Source organism: Lynx rufus, unplaced genomic scaffold, assembly GCF_022079265.1.
Source record: "Lynx rufus isolate CCGP_SWC_20201006 ecotype Redwood Valley unplaced genomic scaffold, mLynRuf1.p SCAF_1, whole genome shotgun sequence".
Taxonomy (NCBI): domain Eukaryota; kingdom Metazoa; phylum Chordata; class Mammalia; order Carnivora; family Felidae; genus Lynx; species Lynx rufus.
The window spans coordinates 117,260,096-117,282,951 of record NW_025814823.1 but is presented as its reverse complement, the minus strand read 5'-3'; the positions used below and the strand labels follow the sequence as shown (position 1 = coordinate 117,282,951).

The 22,856-nt window shown below is 42.8% G+C and overlaps 4 protein-coding genes across 4 annotated transcripts; all 4 read right to left on the bottom strand.

Annotated features, from left to right (window-relative positions):
- Positions 1-863: 863 nt before the first annotated feature.
- LOC124516668 (protocadherin gamma-A8-like) lies at positions 864-3,934 on the bottom strand. The gene has a single exon (XM_047086099.1). It carries the CDS (start codon positions 3,578-3,580, stop codon positions 1,103-1,105), a length of 2,478 nt encoding a protein of 825 aa, XP_046942055.1. The 5' UTR covers positions 3,581-3,934; the 3' UTR covers positions 864-1,102.
- Positions 3,935-4,039: 105 nt separating this feature from the next.
- LOC124516652 (protocadherin gamma-B4-like) lies at positions 4,040-8,754 on the bottom strand. The gene has a single exon (XM_047086098.1). The coding sequence runs from the start codon at positions 8,068-8,070 to the stop codon at positions 5,659-5,661; it is 2,412 nt and encodes an 803-aa protein (XP_046942054.1). The 5' UTR covers positions 8,071-8,754; the 3' UTR covers positions 4,040-5,658.
- Positions 8,755-10,802: 2,048 nt separating this feature from the next.
- Positions 10,803-14,188, bottom strand: LOC124516640 (protocadherin gamma-A7-like). The gene has a single exon (XM_047086097.1). The coding sequence runs from the start codon at positions 13,848-13,850 to the stop codon at positions 11,394-11,396; it is 2,457 nt and encodes an 818-aa protein (XP_046942053.1). The 5' UTR covers positions 13,851-14,188; the 3' UTR covers positions 10,803-11,393.
- A 5,009-nt stretch (positions 14,189-19,197) lies between these two features.
- LOC124516637 (protocadherin gamma-A6-like) lies at positions 19,198-22,445 on the bottom strand. Its single transcript, XM_047086082.1, has one exon. It carries the CDS (start codon positions 21,923-21,925, stop codon positions 19,433-19,435), a length of 2,493 nt encoding a protein of 830 aa, XP_046942038.1. The 5' UTR covers positions 21,926-22,445; the 3' UTR covers positions 19,198-19,432.
- Positions 22,446-22,856: the final 411 nt, after the last annotated feature.

The following is a 22,856-nucleotide window of genomic DNA, read 5'->3' as shown; positions in this document are numbered from 1 at the left end:
TGCAAAATAGGAGGGAACACTACACAATCCTTCAGACATGCCCTTTTTATAACTAACAAATGATTTATTGTGTTTTCCACTCTCATGTGATGACAAATCAATGGTAAGCACTGTTAAAATGCTATAACAAGGAATACAGACGACATAAAATCTAGATGGAATCATTTTTAGTTGATGAGCTTGTTTAGAATCTGTTTACATGAAACTACTTTTTTTTTAAACTACATTCTCAAACTCTCTCACCATGAGAACATTTCACATGGCTGTCCAATCAAAACAGCTCATTGGAACTTAGTGAAAACATGTTCTTCTTTAGGCTACAAAATGACATTTTATTTAAGTATGATTTTGTTGTTTTTATTGGGCGGGGGGTTGATGGACATTTCAGGCTTTAGATTCTACGTCTTCTTTAGTATGAGCTCTTGGAGACCAATGACACATAAAGGAACCAGTCTCACCTACCACCAAAATCCATCCTTTCAAATGTATTTATGTTTTAAAATATAATAAGTATTAAAATTTTGAAGGGTACTGATGCAAGCACAAGGCTTATAAAAGAGGTTTAAAATGAAGAAATCCTCAAAGACCTAGAAAACTTCAAGACCTTCAAGATCCAAATCCTAAACAGATTTCTAAAATTCTGAAATGTATTTTACTTTTACCAAGCTAATACAAGGATTTAAAAGTCTCAGTTATATATCCCCTATTTATACAACAAACTTACCATATGTGGTTGGGTAACTACTTCTTAAGTGAATGAGTGATAAGTGGTAATTATAGTAACATACAAAGGATTTTATTTTTTAAAAATTTTAAAGTAATCTCTACATGTAAAGTGGGGCTCCAACTCACTACCCTGAGATCAAGAGTCACGTGCTTTGCCAATTGAGCCGGCCAGGTGCCCCATATATGGAAGATGTTAAAAGGTTGAGAATCAATGTTTAAACAATCTTGTCCGAGCCTTTGGAGAGCAAATGAAACCAACTATCATGATTAGAGCTCAATTTTATAGTATCACCACTAAAACAAGCCAAAAACTTTGTGGTACACTTTTTCAAAATATTTTGAACTGTCTCCGCAGTGTATGTCCGAAAAAATAAATTTATAAAAAATATAATTTCCCTGAGAATGAAAACGCACACAGAACTGAACTCACCTGAATAGAAGCATCTTCATCCTTACATTCATGAAAATCTACGGATGTTAATAAGGGATCATTTTTCTCACAACTCTCCAGACTGATAAGTGTGTCCACGTAGTTGGGATGGGGGAAAATCTCGTGATTCGCCTGCGAGTCCGCGGTGAGGGAGACCTCGTGGGAATACTTCTCCAGGAAAGCCTGCACCCCGTCCACGCCCACAAAATGCGAGGCGGGCACGCCCACCAGCCCGCCTCCTGAAGACTGAAGCAGGCGCGTCGAGTGCCAGCGCCTCAGCCTGAGAGCCAGCAGCACGATCACAAAGGCAAGGAAGACACAGGAGACTGCGGCCACTGCCACCACCAGGTACAGCGTGAGGTCAGAATCGTCTGAGTTGGCAGAGGTCCTGATGCTACCCAGGTCGGCCAGGACGGCTGGAATGCTGTCGGCCACCACCACGGTGAGCGTGACCGTGGCCGAGAGAGGGGGCTGGCCATGGTCCTGCACTGCCACCACCAGGCTCTGCTTGAGCGCATCTCTGTCCTGCAGGGCCCGCGCTGTGCGCACCTCGCCCGTGTGCAGCCCCACCACGAAAAGTCCTGGCTCACTGGCCTTGAGCAGGCGGTAGGACAGCCAGGCATTCTGGCCAGAGTCTCTATCCACCGCCACCACCTTGGTCACCAGGTAGCCAGGCTCTGCGGATCGGGGCGCCAGCTCCACGCCTGTGGAACCGTCCGTAGGGAGGGTGGGGTACAGGATCTCTGGCACGTTGTCATTCTGGTCCAACACAAATATGCTCACAGACACGTTGCTGCTGAGTGGAGGGTCTCCGCTGTCTCTGGCAGTCACCAGTAGCTGCAAGTCTCGTAAGTGCTCATAGTCGAAGGAGCACAGTGCATATAGGACGCCTGTGTCTGAGTTGATGGAGACATAGGAGGAGACAGGTGACCCCATGATGATGTCCTCAGTCACAGAGTAAGTGACCTGGGCATTGTTGCCACTGTCAGGGTCGTGGGCCATCACAGTGAAGATGGAGGCACCTCTGGGGTTGTTCTCTGGGATATACGCTGAGTAGGAGGCATGAGGGAAAGTGGGTGGATTGTCATTGGTATCTGCCACATACAGGGTGATATGAATTTCAGTAGATAGAGAAGGGGTTCCTAGATCTGAGGCCGTCACTGTGATGTTGTACATAGGGATCTTTTCTCGGTCCAGATAGTTCCATGTCACCAATCTATAATAATTATCTATTGATTTTTCTAATTGAAAAGGTAGATTATGAGGTGCATAACAGACAACTTGACCATTCTTCCCGGAGTCTCGGTCATGCACATTCAAAAAGGCAATTACTGTTCCAGGAAGAGTATTTTCTAAGACTGGACTAAACAGAGATGTAATGATCACTTCTGGCCTATTGTCATTTACATCTTCCACTGAAATGAGCACTTTGGTCCTCCCTAAAAGTGCCCCCACATCTTCAGCTTGTATTTCCATTTCATAAAATGCACATTCTTCATAATCTAGACTCCCTGCTGTTGATATTTCACCGGTATTTTCATTAAGATGGAATAGCGGAGATTGCTTTTCACTAATTTTCCAAAATCTATAGGCCACTTCTCCATTGGCTCCCTCATCTGGGTCGCTAGCGCTCACAGTAAGCAGCAGGGTGCCCGGGGCCACGTTCTCTGGGACTTTCACTCGGTAAATCGGTTGAGTAAAAACCGGGGCATTGTCGTTTGTATCCAACACCGTCACGTGGATGTGCACTGTGCTGGAGCGACGCGGGTCACCGCCATCAGAGGCGATGAGGAGCAGATGGTGAGCAGCCTCTTCCTCTCGGTCCAGGGCCTGCTCCAGCACCAGCTCTGGGTGTAGAGTTCCGTCATCTCCAGTCTGCACTTCCAGAGAGAAGTAGTGATTGGGGCTGAGCTGGTAGCTCTGTAAGGAATTCATGCCCACATCCGGGTCAACAGCCTCTGGGAGTGGGTAATGTGTTCCAGGTGCAGCGATTTCATTAACTTTTACTTCCAGATTTTCGACCTGGAATTTTGGATTATTATCATTGATATCAGTGATTTCTATTTCTATCCCAAAAAGTTTTCCTCTGCCCTCAACCAGGATATTGATATTTACTAGACACTGTGTGCTCTGAGTGCAGATCTCCTCCCGGTCTATCCTGCCCGCCGTGATCAAGCTACCAGTTCTCCAATCCAGAGCAAAGAGCTGTGTCCTACCTCTAGAGACGATGCGGACTCCGTGCTTCACCAGCTCTTGTGACTCCAGATTCAGGTCCTTTGAGATATTACCCACAAAGGATCCTTTGTCGCTCTCTTCTGGCACCGAATAGTGGATCTGTCCTCTCCCGATTTCCCAGAGCGTGCCCAATAGAGTGTACAGCAGGACCAGCTTGCCGCGTCTCTGGTAATTCTTTGGAGCGGCCATTGTTCTTTCGCTACTGAATCCACTCAGAATCTTCACTGGGCATATGCGTCTTGTTTACCTTTTTGCTGCAGCTATGGAGATCATCTTATATAAAGCTGGAGTGTCTCAGATTTAGGAACGGAGTTTCGCTGCAGCTTTGCAGTTGGTCTGTGGGAACTGTGAGTCTTTGCAAGATGGGAGCCTTTATTAACAGGATGGCGTTTGGTTAAATTTATCTCCAAGTAGGTGAACAGCGGCGCTTAGAGTCCTAAGCAGTTACTGCACCCACTTAGATAAGTAATAGTGTATGCCAGGTTATTGAGAGAAAAAAAATTATTCTTGCCTTTTATAGTTTATTTTTAATGTGTTTAACTTGTCTCTGAATTCATATTTTAAAAGTAATTGCCAAGAAGCATGGGATGAAGTAGGGTTAAAGTTTTATAAAGTATTATTAAGTGATATCAAAAGATTTATGGGTTAGTCTCACATTACTCACATTTCTGGAATACATTTACTCTTAAAATGTAAACAATTAAAATTTTATTTTGTGCTATGCCCTAAGCTGTATTGTAAATCTATTATCAAATGAGTAGGGATTCCAGTTGTCACTGGAAATTCATTCATTTTTAGAATAAAGTAGACCTATTGGAGATGACTGACTCAGAAGGTGTTTTATTTCATGTAAACTAATTAATCATTATAGTAAGCTCTCAGTTGCTTTTTAGATATTCTTTTAAAATGCCATTTTAATTACATATTGATAATGTTTTCAAATTAACATTTTGAAATTTAACAGGATAAATGCTTTTACTTTCAAGTGTCATCATCAAAGACTATATTGTTTTGTTATTTTACATATTTATTTAGTTAGTTATTGCATTATTTATTTTTAAGTAATCTCTACACCCAACATGGAGCTTGAACTCACAACCCTGAGATCAAGAATCGCATGCTGTACCAACCAACCCAGCCAGGCAACCTGTTTAGCTACTTTATTTAAATTATGTATTTTTTCCATTTGAATAGAAAATGTTTAAAAAATATCAACGAATACACAACAAAAAGCCAATCCCCAGCCTATTCTTCCACAAATGAGAGATGATTATATTTTAGTGCAGACTTAATTAACTTCTTATGAAAGACATATATTCCAAAGTTAATTTTACCCTAATTAGTATTTTGATTCAGAGAACCACAAAAAGAAACACGTAATTATCACTAAACAGTCAGAAAGTGTCAATACAGAAAAAAAACTACGTCTCTTTTCTTCAGCAGTTTGTTAAGTGGCTAGTAACTGAAGTGGTTGCTAACAGAAATCTACAAATGTATTATTTACTATTACACTTGTATGCACATCAGAGTGGCAATTTTGTCTAAAATTTGAAGAACTGAAGACTATTTTTCTCCTAGAGATAATAGAATGACTAGAAGACCTCTAGCTATATTAGCTTAGGGCTGCAAAAAAGACAGTTCAAAATGATACAGGAGTGTGTGTGTGGAAAACCTGTGCTGCAAGTAAAAGAAAATGCTTTTTATCTTCTGGTGAGCATAATGATCTAACTGCTAAGTAAAATGCTTTTACACACACACAGTTCATTGCACACAATTGCAATGTGTCTATCTACATAACAATCCATGTTAAGATACCTTATTCCAGAAGGTTCTGAAACAAAGGGGAGTAAATACAAGAAACAACACAACAGTTAAATCAGTTAAGAAAAATGTCTAATTTTAGCGTAACTTTTTTTGTTAAAGGTTTATTTAAATGCCTGTCCACTTTTACATTTACACAATGTCCAAGTTAAAAAATTAATATATTAGGTAAGAAGAAGAAAACTTAGAAAAAAGTCCCATTAGCTTTTAGGAGATAGGCTATAACATCATCTCTTTCCCTTTGTTGATAAAACCACACTCTCACTGCTTTGTAGATCTGAGCCTGGTAAGACACCCCTAAAAGACACATAACTGCTCCTATTTCAACTTTCCTTGAAGAATAGTATGACAGCTTTTTTACTTTTTAAAGAAACGTTTAGATCTACAAATTGTATCTTTTCCTATGAATATAAAGAATTGGATAGATTGTAAGAAGCAGGTTATGCTTAAAAGAAACTCACCAGATGGGAGGTTGACTCACTGGATTTGCAAAGTGGAAATAAGGCCCCGGATGAATCACCACAAAGTATGTCTTGCTCTGAACTCAATTGCTCATTGCACTTTAGAAAATTAAACTCTGTCTTTCCAGTCTGGGCAACGCACAAATTGTAGGAATAAGGCAAAGTCCCTTCACTGTAGTTGGGAGGAATCACAGGTCCTGATTTTTCACAGAGACCGTACTGAAAGCAGCCGCAGGTGGTGGGGCTGGAGGAGCGACGAAGGTGCAAGGCTATGGCCAGAGTCACTGCCGTGAGGAAAAGCACTGAGATCAAGGCCAAAGCCACCACCAGGTAAAACTGCAGCTCGGCCTGGGGGTCAGAGGGCTCCGGGCGGTCGCTGACATCCGGCAGTACTTCTTGGAGGCTGTCGGCGAAAACCAGGTGCAGCGTCGCGGTGGCAGAGAGGGGCGGCTGTCCCCCGTCCCGCACGGCGACCAGCAGGCGCTGGCGGGCCGCGTCCCTGTCGCCCAAAGCACGCGCAGTGCGCACCTCGCCCGTGCGCAGCCCCAGGCTGAAGAGTCCGGGCTCGCTGGCCTGCAGCACGTGGTACGACAGCCACGCATTGTGTCCCGAGTCGGCGTCCACCGCCACCACCTTGGTGACCAGGTAGCCGGGCTGCGCGGCGCGCGGCACCGTGTCGAAGAGCGCCGAGCCGTCGGGCCCCAGCGCCGGGTACAGCACCCTAGGCGCGTTGTCGTTGCGGTCGCCCACCAACACGCGCAGGCTCACGTTGGCGCTGAGCGCTGGCGAGCCCTGGTCGCGGGCCTGCACCGTCAGCTCGAAGGCGCGCAGCTGCTCGTGGTCGAAGGCGCGCTGCGCGAACACCACGCCGCTCTGCGCGCTCACGGACACGTAGGACGCCAGCGCCCGTGGCTCCAGGTCGCTGGCCACGATGGAGTAGGAGACGTGGCCGTTGGGTCCCAGGTCGGGGTCGGAGGCGCTGACTTGGGCGATAGAGGCTCCAGGAGGATTGTTCTCAACCACGTGGACCACGTAAGAAGGCTGTGGGAAAACCGGCGCGTTGTCATTGACATCGCCAACGTGCAGGGTGACGCTGGAGCTTGAGGAAAGGGGCGGTTTTCCCCTGTCGGTGGCTGTGATAGTAATATTGTACTCAGGGGTCTGCTCACGGTCTAGAACTCCATCTGTCACTAATTTATAGGTGTTTATGGAAGAAGAGAGTATTTTAAACGGAACATCACCTTCTAATTTACAAGTAACTTCTCCGTTGTATCCAGAATCCTTGTCACGGATTTTAATTAAAGCAACGTGTGTTCCCAGCTTGGTGTCCTCCATAATAAGATCCGGTAGAGACTGGATTACCACTTCTGGGAAATTGTCATTTATGTCCTGGACCTCTATCTCGACGGTACATTGGGCAATCATTCCTCCACCATCCCTTGCTTCCAAAACTATGGAATATTCTTTGACTTCCTCAAAATCTAACATATTTAGAATAGTAATTTCCCCCGTGTTAGAATTCAGGTCAAACTGGGTGATCTGGCCTGCTTCAGTGAAAGAGAAGGTGATCTGGGCATTGACACCTTCATCCTGATCGGTGGCCATCACTCGAAGCACAGTGGTGCCAGGAAGCACATTTTCCGGAAGGCCCACCCTGTATAGTTCTTGGCTGAACACTGGAGGGTTATCATTGGCATCAGTCACTAAGACCTGTATCTGGGCAGTACTACTTAGGGATGGATTCCCGCCGTCCAACGCAGTCAAGGTCAACTGGTAGGATTTCTGCTCTTCCCGGTCTAAAGGCATCTTTAGTACCAACTCAGGGTATTTACTACCATCTAATTTCTCTTTATTCACGAGTGAGAAATGATCATTCGGATTGAGCTGATAATTCCGTAATGAGTTGGTACCAATATCTGCATCATGGGCAGATCCTAAAATAAATCGTGCCCCAGGGTTTGTGGACTCACTTATTTGCAGCTCAAAGGAAGTTTGCGTGAATTTTGGTGTGTGGTCATTAATATCTTCGATGTCCACACTCACGTGATAAAAGTTCAACGGATTTTCAGCAACAGCCTCAAATTCCAGAGCACAGGCTGGCTTCTTCCCACAAATCTGCTCCCGGTCTAGCCTGCCGCTCACAAGTAGCTCCCCGCTCTTGGCGCTCACAGTGAAGTAAGGTTTTTCCGAACTGATGCGCAGTTGTCGACTCGGTAACTCATGGACGCTGAGTCCCAAATCCTTGGCGAGGTTCCCCACCACCGAGCCCTCGGGCATTTCTTCGGGAATCCGATAGCGGATCTGCTCTGAGAGCGCCGGGCAGAACAAAGACAGCAGGAAGGGAAAGAGCACTGGCCGCCTCTCAGCCCAGCCCCTTTCCCCAGCGCCGCTCCCCATCCCTTTTGCTCCCCTCAGGTTGCTCACCGGCCTGGAGACGCCGGATTACAAATAATCTCTGTGCTGCAGATGTCCGGAGCTCCGAACAGGCTATATTTCCAGCGTGAGGGTCGGGTTCCCTCTTTTCCAGAGGAGGAAGTTGTGTAAAGGCTCGAGCTAGAGAGCCTGATACAGGGAAAGTGCGCTGCGGCTGCGCGAGAAGATGGCCAGTGCCCAAGCTCTGCACTTTGGCCAACAGCGGCGCCCACAGTCCGCACTGGGAAACTGCAGCCCTGCTGCTTCAGTTTAACCAGCTACAATAATCACAATCCAGCGCCTAACTGAACAAATTATTTTTATATGTTCATATATTTAATGACGATTAATTTGCACTATTAACTACATAGTTATCCCAAATTTCCAGGGTTTAGGGTAATCAACATGTTGACATGCATCTCAAATCCGCACTGTAATAGAAAGATTACTATAACACATACTTGGCCTAAATGATCTCAGAATACAGTAATTTTGAATAGTAATATGAGTAAAGTTTTATCCTTTTTTCCTTGTTCCCGTTTTTCCTGATTTCATTAGTTTTTGGGTAACTCCATGCTGATTCATTTCAATTTTTCAGAAAGCATCAGTAATGCTGAAATTGTCTTTAAAAGGGCACAATTTATATTTAACTCTAAACCCTCTTCTTTCAAAATAGTTTCAGCAATTTCTTTATAGTAGTATCATATGACCTACATGTCACCTATTTAAGAAAATGACAGCTGGAAAAACATTAGCCTATTCCTCCTTTGCATTGCACAATTATTTTCCTGGTTATAAAATATAACATCAACCTTGAAAGTTAGCAGGGAAACATAGTTTGACTTGCAACACAAGGTCACTAACCGTGGTCTACTGCAGTGAGGTTCTGGCTCCCACTTCTGTGCTTAAATTGAACATCACATGATGAGCTCAATTGATAAAATAATCCCTAGGATATTCAATTGCAGTAGCATACTGAGTTTAGGTCACTTTCCCTTCTTGAAAAATATTTTTAAGTATCTACTGAATTTGGGGATATTCTTTTTCAAAATACCTGATAATCATATTTCTGCCTCACCAAGTATCAGTTATTGTCTTCTCAAGTGATTGTACATCTGAACACTGCAAAATATATGAAACATACTTCCACACTATTGCACAGCCCAATTTATGCAAAATACCACCAAACACAATACTATGCTAGAAAAAAGTCCTTTTATTTAACACCCAAAAGGTTACTATACCCAGGAAGAGTTAGCCTATCCCCCTCCTTTCTATTGAAGAATTATTTTCCTGGTTACAAAATGTAACATCAATCTTCAAAGTTACAAAGGGAATAATATTTTGCATAGTTCCTAGTAAACAAGTAGGTCCAAGTAAACAAAATTACTTGTCATCAACCCCTTCTAGTTGCTAATCAACTGATGTACTGAGCTTTAGTAAAATGTTATATAATGAATATAAATGTAGTTAACCCCAGATTGGGTTATTTCTAACTGAATTTTTTTTAGCAGATCCAATAAGTTGAATCAACTTCTGGTCTTGAGTATACAAAATTGTTGTTTCATAAAGCAAGCATCCCCAATCTCCCACTAGGAGAGCCCATAAACACACTTCACATGGCTGTACTGCTAACACAGTACAATGAAATTTTGTCTTAAAACATATATATGCTTATTTCACAAGTGCAACTTGAAATGACACTTTATTTGATGTCATATTTTATTGGTTTCAGGCACTAACCTTTAGTGTGGCATTAGATCCCTATCTCTCATTGATATAGGTCTTAGTGAAGCTTGACACACACATTCCATTCTTTAGGCATCAGTCTAACCTTCTACCAGGATATAACTTTAATAGATGATTATGCTTTAAAATGTCAGGAAGCAAAATAACACCTCACACTTGTCAGAATGGCTAAAATCAAAAACACAAGGACTGACAAATGTTGGTGAGGATGTGGAGAAAAAGTTAACCCTCCTGGATTGTTGGTGGGAATGCAAACTGGTGCAGCCACTGTGGAAAACAAGTTGGAGGTTCCTCAAAAAGTTAAAAATATAACTAAGATATTATCCAGTAATGGTGCCACTGGGTATTTACCCTCAAGATACAAAAATACAGGGGTACCTGTGTGGCTCAGTTGGCTGACCAGCAGACTCTTGATTTTGGCTCAGGTCATGATCTCACGGTTCATGGGATCCAGCGCCTGTCGGGCTCTGTGCTCACAACACAAAGCCTGCTTGGGATTCTCTCCCTCTTCTCTCCCCCACCCCCACACACGCACACTCTCTCAAAATAAATATTTTTTAAAAAGATACAAAACCACTAATCCAAAGGGATGCACATACCCCAATATTTGCAGCAGCATTATTTAAACTAGCTAAACTATGGAAATAGTCCAAGTATCCATTGATGAATGGATAAAGAAAATTTATATATATATATACACATATACACATACACATACATACATATCCACACACACACACACACACACACACACACACACACTGGAATATTATTCAGCCACAAAAAGAATGAAATCTTGTCATTTGCGATGACATGGATGGAGCTCAAGAGTATAATGCTAAGTGAAATAAGTCTGTCAGAGAAAGACAAATACCATATGATTTCACTCATATGGGAATTTAAGAAATGAAACAAATAAGCAAGGGGAAAGTGAGAGACAGAGAGAAGCCAAGAAACCGATTCTTAATTATTGAGAATAAACTGGTGGTTATCAGAGGGGAGGTGGGTGAGGGGAATGGGTGAAATAGGTGATAGGTTAAGTAGTGCATTTGTCATGATGACCACTGGGTGATGTACAGAATTGCTGAATCACTATATCGTACACCTGAAACTAATATAACACTGTATATTAACTATACTGGAGTTAAAATTTTTAAATATGTCAGGAAGCAACTGAGATTTTCAAAGTCATAAAGTTGAGGTATATGGAGGCAGAAGATCTTCAAGAACCTTTCCTAGATCTAATCTAAAAAGAATCCTGACAAGGTGTATGAGCTGTATTTTCCTCTTGCTAACCCAGTGCAATGAAAAACATGTAACAATTTATTCTCATTTATAAAACACATGAATTGAGAACACTGAAGGGAAAATACATGGAAGGTATAAAAATGTGACAGTCCACTTATTCACAGTCTTGTATAGGCTTTCACTAAGGAAATGACACCAAAACCTATGTCAATAAGTGTTCTATGTTAAATAAATCGGTTAACTTGCTTTTGCCTCTTACATTTTTAAAACATTTGTTTCACAATAAAGAAAATTACACAAAATATAATTCCTCAAGGATGTAAAGATAAATGTATTAGTGAACTCACCTGAATATTTTCTGCTTCGTCCTTACATCCATGAAAATCTATAGATGTTAATGAGGGATCTTTTTTCTCACAGCTCTCCAGACTGAGGAGCATGTCTGCATAGTTGGGCTGGGGGAAGATCAAGTGACTCTCCCTGGAGTCCGCGGTGAGGGAGACCTCGTGGGAATACGTCTGCAGGAAAGCCCGCACCCCATCCATGCCCACAAAGCGCGAGGCGGGCACGCCAGCCAATCCAACCCCCGCAGCCTGGAGCAGACGCGATGAGCGCCAGCGCCTCAGTCTGAGAGCCAGCAGCACGATCACAAAGGCAAGGAAGACGCAGGAGACTGCGGCCACCGCCACCACCAGGTACAGCGTGAGACCTGAGGCATCAGGGTCAGCTGGGGGCTCGAGACTGCCCAGATCGGCCAGGACGTCTGGAATGCTGTCGGCCACCGCCACCGTGAGCGTGACGGTGGCCGAGAGAGGGGGTTGGCCGTGGTCTTGCACTGCCACCACCAGGCTCTGCTTGAGCGCATCTCTGTCCTGCAGGGCCCGCGCTGTGCGCACCTCGCCCGTGTGCAGCCCCACCGCGAAAAGCCCTGGCTCGCTGGCCTTGAGCAGGCGGTAGGACAACCAGGCGTTCTGGCCAGAGTCTCTATCCACCGCCACCACCTTGGTTACCAGGTAGCCGGGCTCTGCCGATCGGGGTGCCAGCTCCACGCCTGTGGAACCGTCGGTGGGGAGGGCGGGGTACAGGATCTCCGGTGTGTTGTCATTCTGGTCAAGAATGAATATACTCAAGGACACATTGCTGCTAAGCGGTGGGTCTCCGCTGTCCTGCGCAGTCACTCTCAGTTGCAGGTCACGGAATTGCTCATAGTCGAAGGAATGCAAGGCATACAGGACACCGGTGTCAGAGTTGATGGACACATAGGAGGATAGGGGTGCCCCCCGGAGCGTGTCTTCAGACAGGGAGTAAGTGACTTGGGCATTCTCATGGCTGTCCGGGTCATGTGCAGTCACAGAGAAGATGGAGGCACCTCTGGGGTTGTTTTCAGGGATGTAGACAGAATAGGAGGAGTGGGGGAAGGCAGGTGGGTTGTCGTTGGTATCTGCCACATTCACTGAGATGTGAGTTTCCATGGACAAGGGTGGGGTTCCACCATCTGTGGCTTTCAGTGTGATGTTATACACAGGGAGTTTTTCCCGGTCTAGGTTTTTCGCTGTCACCAACCTATAATAATTGTCTACTGATCTTTCTAATTTAAAAGGCAGATTTTCTGAAATAGTGCAGGTCACCTCACCATTCTTGCCGGAATCTCGATCTTGAAGGTAGAAAAGAGCAATTACTGTTCCAGGAGGAGTGTCTTCAGGGATTGAGTTGCTTACAGATGTTAGAGTCACTTCTGGGGCATTGTCATTCACATCTAAAATTGTGATAATTACTTTAGCCCTTGTCATGCTACCAGGACCGTCCTGAGCCTGAACTTCCATTTCATAGTAGCTGGACTCTTCATAATCTAGGCCTTCTGAAGTTGATAATTCTCCTGTATGAGGGTTCAGTTGGAATATCTGTAGAATTTTTTGAGTTATTTTCCGGAAAGAATATGTCACTTCCCCATTGACTCCCTCATCCAGATCGACAGCGTGTACTGTGAGCAATCTTGTGCCCACTGGTACGTTCTCAGGGACAGTTACTTGGTACTGAGGCAAAGAGAAGACTGGCACGTGATCATTCACATCCACCACAGTTACCTGGATGCGGGCGGTTTCCGATCGGGGTGGGTCACCGCCGTCAGAGGCTGTAAGGAGTAGGTGGTGAACAGCCTCTTCCTCTCTATCCAGCACCCTTTCCAGCACTAATTCTGGATATTTAGCTCCATCATCTCCAGTCTGCACAACCAGGGAGAAGTGACGATTGGGACTGAGCTGGTAGCTCTGGAGGGAGTTCGTGCCCACATCTGGATCCCTAGCCTCATTTAAGGGAAACCGCACCCCAGGAGCTGTGTTCTCCGTTATTTTTACAGTCATTTCTTCTGTCAAGAATCTAGGAGAATTGTCATTAACATCTATTATTTCCACTTCTATAGGGTAAAGACTCATTTTATCCATCAGGATGTTAAAGTTCACCAGGCACCGTGCACTCTGAGCGCAGAGCTCCTCCCGGTCTATTCTGCCTGCAGTGACCAAGCTGCCGCTTCGCGGATTCAGAGCGAAAAGCTGTGTCCTACCTCTGGAGACGATGCGGATTCCGTGCTCTGCCAGTTCCCGGGGCTCCAGGCCCAGATCCTTAGCGATATTACCCACAAAAGACCCTGTGTCTGTTTCCTCCGGCAAAGAGTAGAAAATATGTCCTGCCCAAGCTTCTCTCCGGGTCCCCAGGAGGATGGAGAGCAGGATGAATCCTCTGTAGTCTCGACCCCTCTTCAGAGTCGCCATTGTTGTCCTGCTGATCTTGTTAGACACTGGACTATCTCCTTTTGCGCTTATGGATGCCAGTGTGTCAGCGTGGAATCCTTTGTATTCATAAGAGAAGCCCGGAATTTAGTATAATAGAGACCGGAGTTTGATGCAGCTTGGAAGAGAATTTGTCTCAATCTGATGTTTCTTTGTACTGTAAAATCTCGGTGGCTCTGGCAGATCTTATTGCACCACTTTCCCCGTGGTTGGTGAACAGCGGCACTCAGAGTCCTTACTAAGTTACTGCACCATATTGAAGCAAGATAACTGATTTTTCAGAAAGTTGTTTTATCCTTCAAAATCCTTCCATTTATATGTCTTCGATCTATATATCTAACTTAAAAATACATTCCAGTTAAATGAAATAATGCAACAATGCTTATGATGGATGCTTATTAATTCAAGATAATTGCATTTTTTTTTCTCCTTTGCATTGCAACTTTGAAATGATGTTGGGTGCTACCTCAGACTTCACTGAACATGGAGTAAAAGTAGTGTTTTCAGGTAAAAAAAAGTACAACTTATTTTGAAAAGGTGTGTGTATGTATACATAAGAAAGATGCTATGTAGAAATCGTTTTCATCAGTATAATAAATTTAAGTTAATTCATTAATATTGAACACATACTATGTTCTAGACACTACCACGTAAGACTCAGTCAAAATTTTCTTTAAGATACAGACAGGTCATTTAATTAAGTTTTTGATTGGAAGGAACCTTAGAGATGATTTAGTCCAATACCTTCATTTTAATGATTTTAAAAATAAGAGGAAATTACCTTGTCCTTGATTATATATATAATAGTATACGTTGGAATACAAATATCATCACTTCCAGTGTTTTGAGCAGAAAAAAGAAAAGCATTTGCCTTGGCTGATGCTTTATGCTCAAAAAGTGCCATTAGAGATGAGGCGAGAACCCAAGCAGTAACAGTCAGCTATAGATGAAATTTTGTACAGAAGGCAGGAATTTGCAGAGATTCTACTAGCTGTGGAGTGTTAAAGTGGATGTTGACTGCTTCCCTTCATTATGCAATTCAAATAATCTTCCTACTCTAGATGATTATTCTAGAATAATTGAAAAAAGATGGGCCTCCAGATAGCCTTTGAGCATACAAACAGAACTGTCCTGAGAAGATCATTAGAGGTACCAATTTTTCCACTGATGTTAAGTAAAACTGAATTGTTGATGGCTCAGTTCTTCTCAGCTTATAGAAATAAAGTTCCTTCCACATAGTTGCAAGAGAAAAGAGAGTTACCTGTTCTGAAATGAAGACCTGGCAAGAAATAACCCTACTTCATGGGGCGCCTGGATGGCTCAGTTGGAAGAGCGTGCAGTTCTTGATTTTGAGATTGTGAGTTCAGGCCCCATGTTAGGTTTAGAGATTACTTATATAAATAAACTTTTTAAAAAAGAAATAACCTTGCTTTGTAAATTATTTTAAGCCATAGGGGAGTAGATAGCAGCACCAGGAAGAGAAATCAAAAGTAGCACTGAAAATGCTTGACTTAGTTGCTGGAGATTTCCTAACTACGTAATCTATTTCTGCTCTCTGATGGCACTGGTCCAAAATATAGGCAATGCTTTGAATGAAATGCTGTTTTAATCTATCAAAATAATTTACAGCCATGTTTTTTTCACCAAGTAGACAGAATAACTTTTTGTTCAAAGGAGCCAATATGAGTATTACAGATTAGTTCCATAAATAGGAGTTAAATACTATTTGTTTAGTAGTAATTTTGAACTTCTTGTTGACGTAAGCAAAGTCATTAAAGATCATGAGTACTTGCAGACATTTTTAAACAAAACTTTTATGTCTGAATATTATGGCTGCCAATGTTGTGATCTTTTTTCTACCTAACACTTCAAAAATCATAGTGTCATCTTACATTTCTTTCTTATTCTACTATTTTTAAAAAGTCTCAGTTAACTTATTACTTCTGGATACCTTATTTGGAACTAAATAAGTAAGATCTAGATGAATAAGATTATGAACATACTCTGAACATAAAGCATACTTTAGGGAATAACTGGCTTTATATCTCTAGTAACCAATTTTTCTAAGTTACTCTACAACATAAATTTAAATATTAAAGATCTCTACTAGACCAATGAGTTATGTTAAATATAACATAGGTTTACCATATAAAACTGAAATAAGTTTATAGTTTTAAAGGAAGTATGTTATTATTGATTGAGTTATTAGGAAGAATGGACCTTCATCTGTTTACTTGCATAAAAAATTCTATGGAAAAAAATTGTATGGAAAGTCTAATTGACTTCCTAGGCATCGAGTTATTCATCATCTCTCCTTTCTTTATGGAACTTTTTTTCTATTGAGAAAACATTGTTTGGAGTTCTGTTTAGATTTACATTCCCAGGCAAACATGTAGGTATTTTCCATTTCTCTCTGAGATTTTTACTTCTTCCCATTGACAACTGTTACCTCAACAGAAGTTTCATCAGATGGGTGGTTTTCAAAGATGATAAACTAGCCCAATAATTTGGTAGGTTTTCCTCCTGATGCTTCAAAATTCAGTACTTAAAATTTCAGACTGCCTATCTTATTAATATGATCTGTATTGTATGTAGGTCTGAGAACCTCCGTTAGTCAGAATTTAGCAAATTCCATGACTGCTAGGATTTAACACTTGGTCAGTCCACATGAATGAGTATTATTGAGAGTAGAATCTGATAGTTTTTCTCAATAAAATATTTTATTTATTTAAATGAAATGGTCATAGGTAATTCAGGTAAGAGAATGAAATAATGAAACAAACCATCCTACTATCCCATTAGTGAGTGAACAGATAAGACGAATAAAATAAACCAGCCTACTATCCATAAAACCCAGTTAAGTGAACTTTGCTTACAACAATGCAGGTTTAAGATGTAATTTATTTTTATTTTTTCAAGATGTAGCTTAAATCATCCAGAATTGGTGCTATAAAAAACATTTACACTCTCAGATCATATCAAACAAATCTTAATACTTGTATGAGATAATCTGACTCCCATGACCAATACCCAAGATTCAAGTTGTTTAAAATTATTTACTATTAAATTCCTAATGAAACCATCAAATAATTATATCACAAATGTCCAAGAAAATCATATTTGAAAATGTGTATATCTGGAATCTCTTAGTCATATACATTTGGAATCTTGAAATAAATAATTCTAAAATAATCTCTGAGATGTAAATACCACAATACTGATTTGGGGAAACATAGAATACATTTAGCATCTAATTTAAAGGCATAAACTCAACATTATATTAAAATTTTGTTTACGTTTATTTATTTTTGAGAAACAGAGAGAGACAGAGCACAAGTGGGGGAGGGGCAGAGATAGAAGGAGACACAGAATCCAAAGCAGGCTCCAGGCTCCGAGCTGTCAGCACAGAGCCCAATGCAATTCAGGGCTTGAACTCACAAACTGCGAGATCATGACCTGAGCCGAAGCCAGATGCTTAACCGACTGAGCCACGCAGGTGCCCCAATATTATCTTAGAGATGATTGGGGCACCTGGGTGTTTCATTTGGTTAAGCATCCAACTTCAGCTTAGGTCATGATCTCACAGTTGGTGGGCTTAAGGACCACATCAGGCTCTGCGCTGATAACTCAGAGCCTGGAGCCTGGTTCAGATTCTGTGTTTCCCTTGCTCTCTCCCCCTCACCCCCTTGTGCACACACACTCTCTCTCTCTGAAAAAGAAATACATAAACATTAAAAAAAAGACTGACAATTTCCGGTTACAAAGGAAGGTTCTCATTTATTTTCAACATATCTTTTCAATTATTTATGTTAAATGTGAATACCCAATTTAGAAGCATAAGTGGCCAATCTATTGCATTATCAGATCATAGAATCCTCCAGCTCAGGATTGGAAAATACCTTGACTATTATGTATGTCAACAACTCATCCAATTATATTATCCCCTGTATTCTATTAATTCCAGGGCCAACAGCTTACTTTTGAAAGGAGCTAATAATAGAACCTCTTACCTCCTAGGCAATCCATTTTCCATTAGAACAACTTCAACGACTCAAAACCTTGCTTTTTTCTACTCATCAAACCACAGTTTCATTCACACCTTTGGGCCATGATGAATGAGACTAATTCTTCTAATGACAGCTCTCCTTTCCTTAAATATTTGGATAGAGTTTCTATATGACAGAAACCTTATTTTATGTGGGTTAAATGTGCTAAATTATTTAAATTCTTATTTGAACACTATAAATCCTTCATTCTCCCATTCAATATTCAGTTCTCTAATTTTTAGAGATACATCCTTGTAAGTGGACACTAATAAGCATAGTTAGAAATTCATTTCGGGAGTGCATGGGTGGCTCATTTGATTAAGCATCTGGCTTCATCTGGGATCATGATCTCCTGTTTCGTGAGTTCCAGCCCTGCATCAGGCTCTCTGCTGTCAGCACAGAGCCTGCTTCGGATCTTCTGTCTCCCTCTCACTCTGCCCCTCCACTGCTTGTGCACAATAGTGCACTCTCTCTCCCTCAAAAATAAACATTAAAAATTATTTTAAAAATTCATTTGCACTCTTAAGTACTATCAAGCACACAGATTGCAGAAGACATTATAGTAGGCATACAGCATCAGATGCTTACATTTGTTAACATGTTAACAATCACAATTATAATACTGGTGATGTCAACAAATACTTGTTCACTATACTACTTTATAGTTGAAAAAAACTTTAATTATTTTGTTATATTTTCTCAGAATTTGTGTGAAGTAAAGAAGACAAGTCTTTTTAATTTAAATTTTACTTTAAAAACTATAGATATTGTGACTGGCCCGAGACGAATAACAAATAGTTCCAGGAATGTTATTCAGGCTAACACCAAAGATCGGGTCTTCTCTGCTACAGAGATCAATTACTTTTATCTTTCATAAAAATAATTTTTGATTCCTAAGTAGTAAAGGGGGAAAATATCTCTCACAAATCTCCATTATTTTAGAAAGCACGTGCTATTAATTAAAATCGGGGGAAACTGAGACCTTGATCTTAACAGAGGCTGCAATTCAGTTTTTTTTTTACATTAGAAAAAAAATCTCATGGGGCACCTGACTGGCTCAATTGATTGAGGGTCTCTGGATTTCACTCTGAATTTCAGCTCAGGTCATGATCCCAGGGTGGTGGATGGATCCCCACTTCAGGCTCTGCCAACATGGGATATACTCTCTCTCTCTTTCTCTCTCTCTCTCTCTCTCTCTCTCTCTCTCTGCCCCTCCCCTGCTCAAACACTTTCTCTCTCAAAATAAATTAAAAACATTTTGAAAAGAAAAAGAATCTCACAAATGTCACAAGGCAGGAACACACACACACACACACACACACACACACACACACACACACTCTAACAAAAGAAATGAACGAAACCCAAGGCAGAAAGAGCTTGCCAGCAGAAAGGTAAAGAAAATCTGCATCATACATTAAGATTTTTTTCATGAAATTAGACGAAACTAAGATTTAATAGAGTTCAACTGATATTTTAAAAATTCTCAAAATTGACGCACTGCAAAGACTAAGAAAACTAAGCACTGATCAAAGAAAATTTTAAACGTTCCTGTTCAAATAAAACCAATAAAAGGAATAACCTCACCTGAACAAGGGAGTCTTCCTCTTTACAAAAACCTGAATCTTCCTGAATCAAAAGAGGCTCGCTTTTCCCACAGCTTTCTCCGCTGATAAGCGTGTCGGCATAGTTGGGCTGGGGGAAGATCACGTGACTCTCCCTGGAGTCCGCCCTGACCGAGACCTCCCGGGAGTAGGTCTGCAGAAAAGCGCGCACTCCGTCCACGCCCACAAAGCTCGAGGCGGGCACGCCAGCCAATCCAACCCCCGCAGCCTGGAGTAGACGGGACGAATGCCAGCGCCTCAGCCTGAGTCCCAGCAGCACGATCACAAAGGCAAGGAAGACGCAGGAGACTGCGGCCACCGCCACCACCAGGTACAGCGTGAGATCCGAATCATCAGGGTCGGCCGAGGGCCTGATGCTGCCCAGCTCGGTCAGGACGTCTGGAATGCTGTCGGCCACCGCCACCGTGAGCGTGACGGTGGCCGAGAGAGGGGGTTGGCCGTGGTCTTGCACTGCCACCACCAGGCTCTGCTTGAGCGCATCTCTGTCCTGCAGGGCCCGCGCTGTGCGCACCTCGCCCGTGTGCAGCCCCACCGCGAAAAGCCCTGGCTCGCTGGCCTTGAGCAGGCGGTAGGACAACCAGGCGTTCTGGCCAGAGTCTCTATCCACCGCCACCACCTTGGTTACCAGGTAGCCGGGCTCTGCCGATCGGGGTGCCAGCTCCACGCCTGTGGAACCGTCGGTGGGGAGGGCGGGGTACAGGATCTCCGGTGTGTTGTCATTCTGGTCAAGAATGAATATACTCAAGGACACATTGCTGCTAAGCGGTGGGTCTCCGCTGTCCTGCGCAGTCACTCTCAGTTGCAGGTCACGGAATTGCTCATAGTCGAAGGAATGCAAGGCATACAGGACACCGGTGTCAGAGTTGATGGACACATAGGAGGATAGGGGTGCCCCCCGGAGCGTGTCTTCAGACAGGGAGTAAGTGACTTGGGCATTCTCATGGCTGTCCGGGTCATGTGCAGTCACAGAGAAGATGGAGGCACCTCTGGGGTTGTTTTCAGGGATGTAGACAGAATAGGAGGAGTGGGGGAAGGCAGGTGGGTTGTCGTTGATATCTGCCACATTTAGGTAAATAAGTGTTTCTGTAGACAGAGGTGGAATTCCTTTGTCTGTGACTGTTACAGTGATGTTGTACAAGGATACCTGTTCTCGATCTAGTACTGTATTGGTCACTAATCGATAATAATTGTCTACTGATTTTTCCAGTTCAAATGGCATACTTCTTGAGATGGAGCATGTTACCAGGCCATTCAGTCCAGAGTCTCTATCATATACTTGAAAAAGAGCGATTACTGTTCCTGGAGGCATACTTTCAGCAACTGATCTGCTTCCAGATGTAACTACCACTTCTGGTACATTATCATTTACATCTAAGATAGTTATTAAGACTTTTGCTCTGTCAAGTAGACCTGGCCTATCTCTGGCTTCAACATCCAGTTCATAAAAGCTTGAATCCTCATAATCTAAATTTGCAGAGATGGAGATTTCTCCAGTGAAAACATTCAAGCAGAAAATCTTGGAGATCTTTTCTGTTACCCTCAGGAAGGAATACATTACTTCTGCATGGACTCCTTCATCCTGGTCAGTAGCATTTACCGACAAGACTGGTGTGCCTACTGGCAGGTTTTCAGGAACACTTACACGATAGACAGGCTGAGTAAATACTGGAGCGTTGTCATTCACGTCTAGGACAGTTACCACAATTCGAGCAGTGCCTGAGCGGACAGGTTCACCGCCATCCACAGCAGTAAGGATGAGGTGGTGAACGGCATCTCCCTCCCGATCCAGGGCACGCTCAAGCACCAGCTCCGGGTATTTGGGCCTATCAGCTTCACTCTGCACGTCCACTGAGAAGTGACTATTCTTGCTGAGTTTGAAGCCTTGAAGAGAGTTCATTCCCACATCCAGGTCATAGACCTCCATTAGTGGAAAACGAGAGGATGGGGGTGCGTTTTCCGGAATTTTCACTTCTAATTCTTCCCTAAAGAATCGGGGTGTGTTGTCATTAATGTCCAGTATTTCCACTTCTATGGGATAAAGATTCAGTTTATCCTCAATGAGGATGTTAAAACTCACCAGACACCGCGCGGTCTGGGCACAGAGCTCCTCCCGGTCTATTCTGTCTGCGGTGACCAAGTTGCCGCTTCGCGGGTTCAGAGAAAAGAGCTGCATCCTACCTCTGGAGACGATGCGGACTCCATGCTCCCCCAGCTCCTGGAGCTCTAGCCCCAGATCATCAGCGATGTTTCCTACGAAGGAACCTTTGTCCAGCTCTTCAGGAATGGAATAACGGATCTGCCTGGCCCCGAGCTCCCCCAGAATCCCCAGCAGAATAACGAGTACCACTAATCCGCTCTGGTGCCGGCGCTTTTGCAGAGCTGCCATGACAGGCTCCTTATGGACTTCCTGGGGATTGTGAGTAGAGGGAGCAGGTTCACAATCACTTTTTTGTGCTCCTCTGAATTAGAAGCCAAGGTCCATAAACAAGTAGAGGTCAGATGCGAAGCGTTTTAGATTAGAATTTCTGCGCAGCTGGAGAGCTATGGTGTCTGATCTGCTTTGTGCTGGAGGATATTACTTGAGTTGTCATTACTTTCCTTGCCGGGATTAGTGAACAGCGACGCTTAGAGTCCTAACTTAATACTGCACCGTTTTTGTGAAACCATCATGCAAAGAATCTTATTTCTGCTAAATCTGCTTAGATGTCACTCATATTTCCCTCCCCAAGAAGAATAAAAGCGCATATTTTGAATAGTTTTATATATTCCCAGGAATTTACTACTCATTTTTTGGGGGGTCATGAGCTCTTAGGGCCTTGGAGGAAAGAAATAAGATTATGCTTTTCTGTAAATTTGAATTCTATTCCACCATCATTTATATTTGTCCCATTTTCATTTTTTAATGTTTCACATTTTTACTTAAATTCTAGTTAGTTAAGATATAGTGTAATACTAGTTTCAGGATAGATTTTAGTGATTCATCACTTACATGTAACACCCAGGGCTCATCACAAGTGCCGTCCTTAATATCTAGCACCCATTTAGCCCATCCCCCCCCACTTCCCCTCCAGCAACCCTCAGTTTCTTCTCTATAGTTAAGAATCTCTTTCATTTGTCCCATTGTCAATAAGGGCACCAACAACTACACATTTGGAACCAATTCACCTACTGCCAGTTACAAGTATTGCCACGTTTAGATGTCATCTATTTTATTAACACATAGATTAATAAACGCTCTAGCATAAGCAATATTTCTGTATACTTTTAAAATCATGAAAAGGGGGGCAGTTGGCTGGCTCAATCAGAGTAGCCTGTGA

Bases quoted from the DNA above. Each gene is read 5' to 3' on its own strand.
- LOC124516668 (XM_047086099.1), bottom strand. From the start codon at position 3,580: ATGGCCGCTCCAAAGAATTACCAGAGACGCGGCAAGCTGGTCCTGCTG.
- LOC124516652 (XM_047086098.1), bottom strand. From the start codon at position 8,070: ATGGGGAGCGGCGCTGGGGAAAGGGGCTGGGCTGAGAGGCGGCCAGTG.
- LOC124516640 (XM_047086097.1), bottom strand. From the start codon at position 13,850: ATGGCGACTCTGAAGAGGGGTCGAGACTACAGAGGATTCATCCTGCTC.
- LOC124516637 (XM_047086082.1), bottom strand. From the start codon at position 21,925: ATGGCAGCTCTGCAAAAGCGCCGGCACCAGAGCGGATTAGTGGTACTC.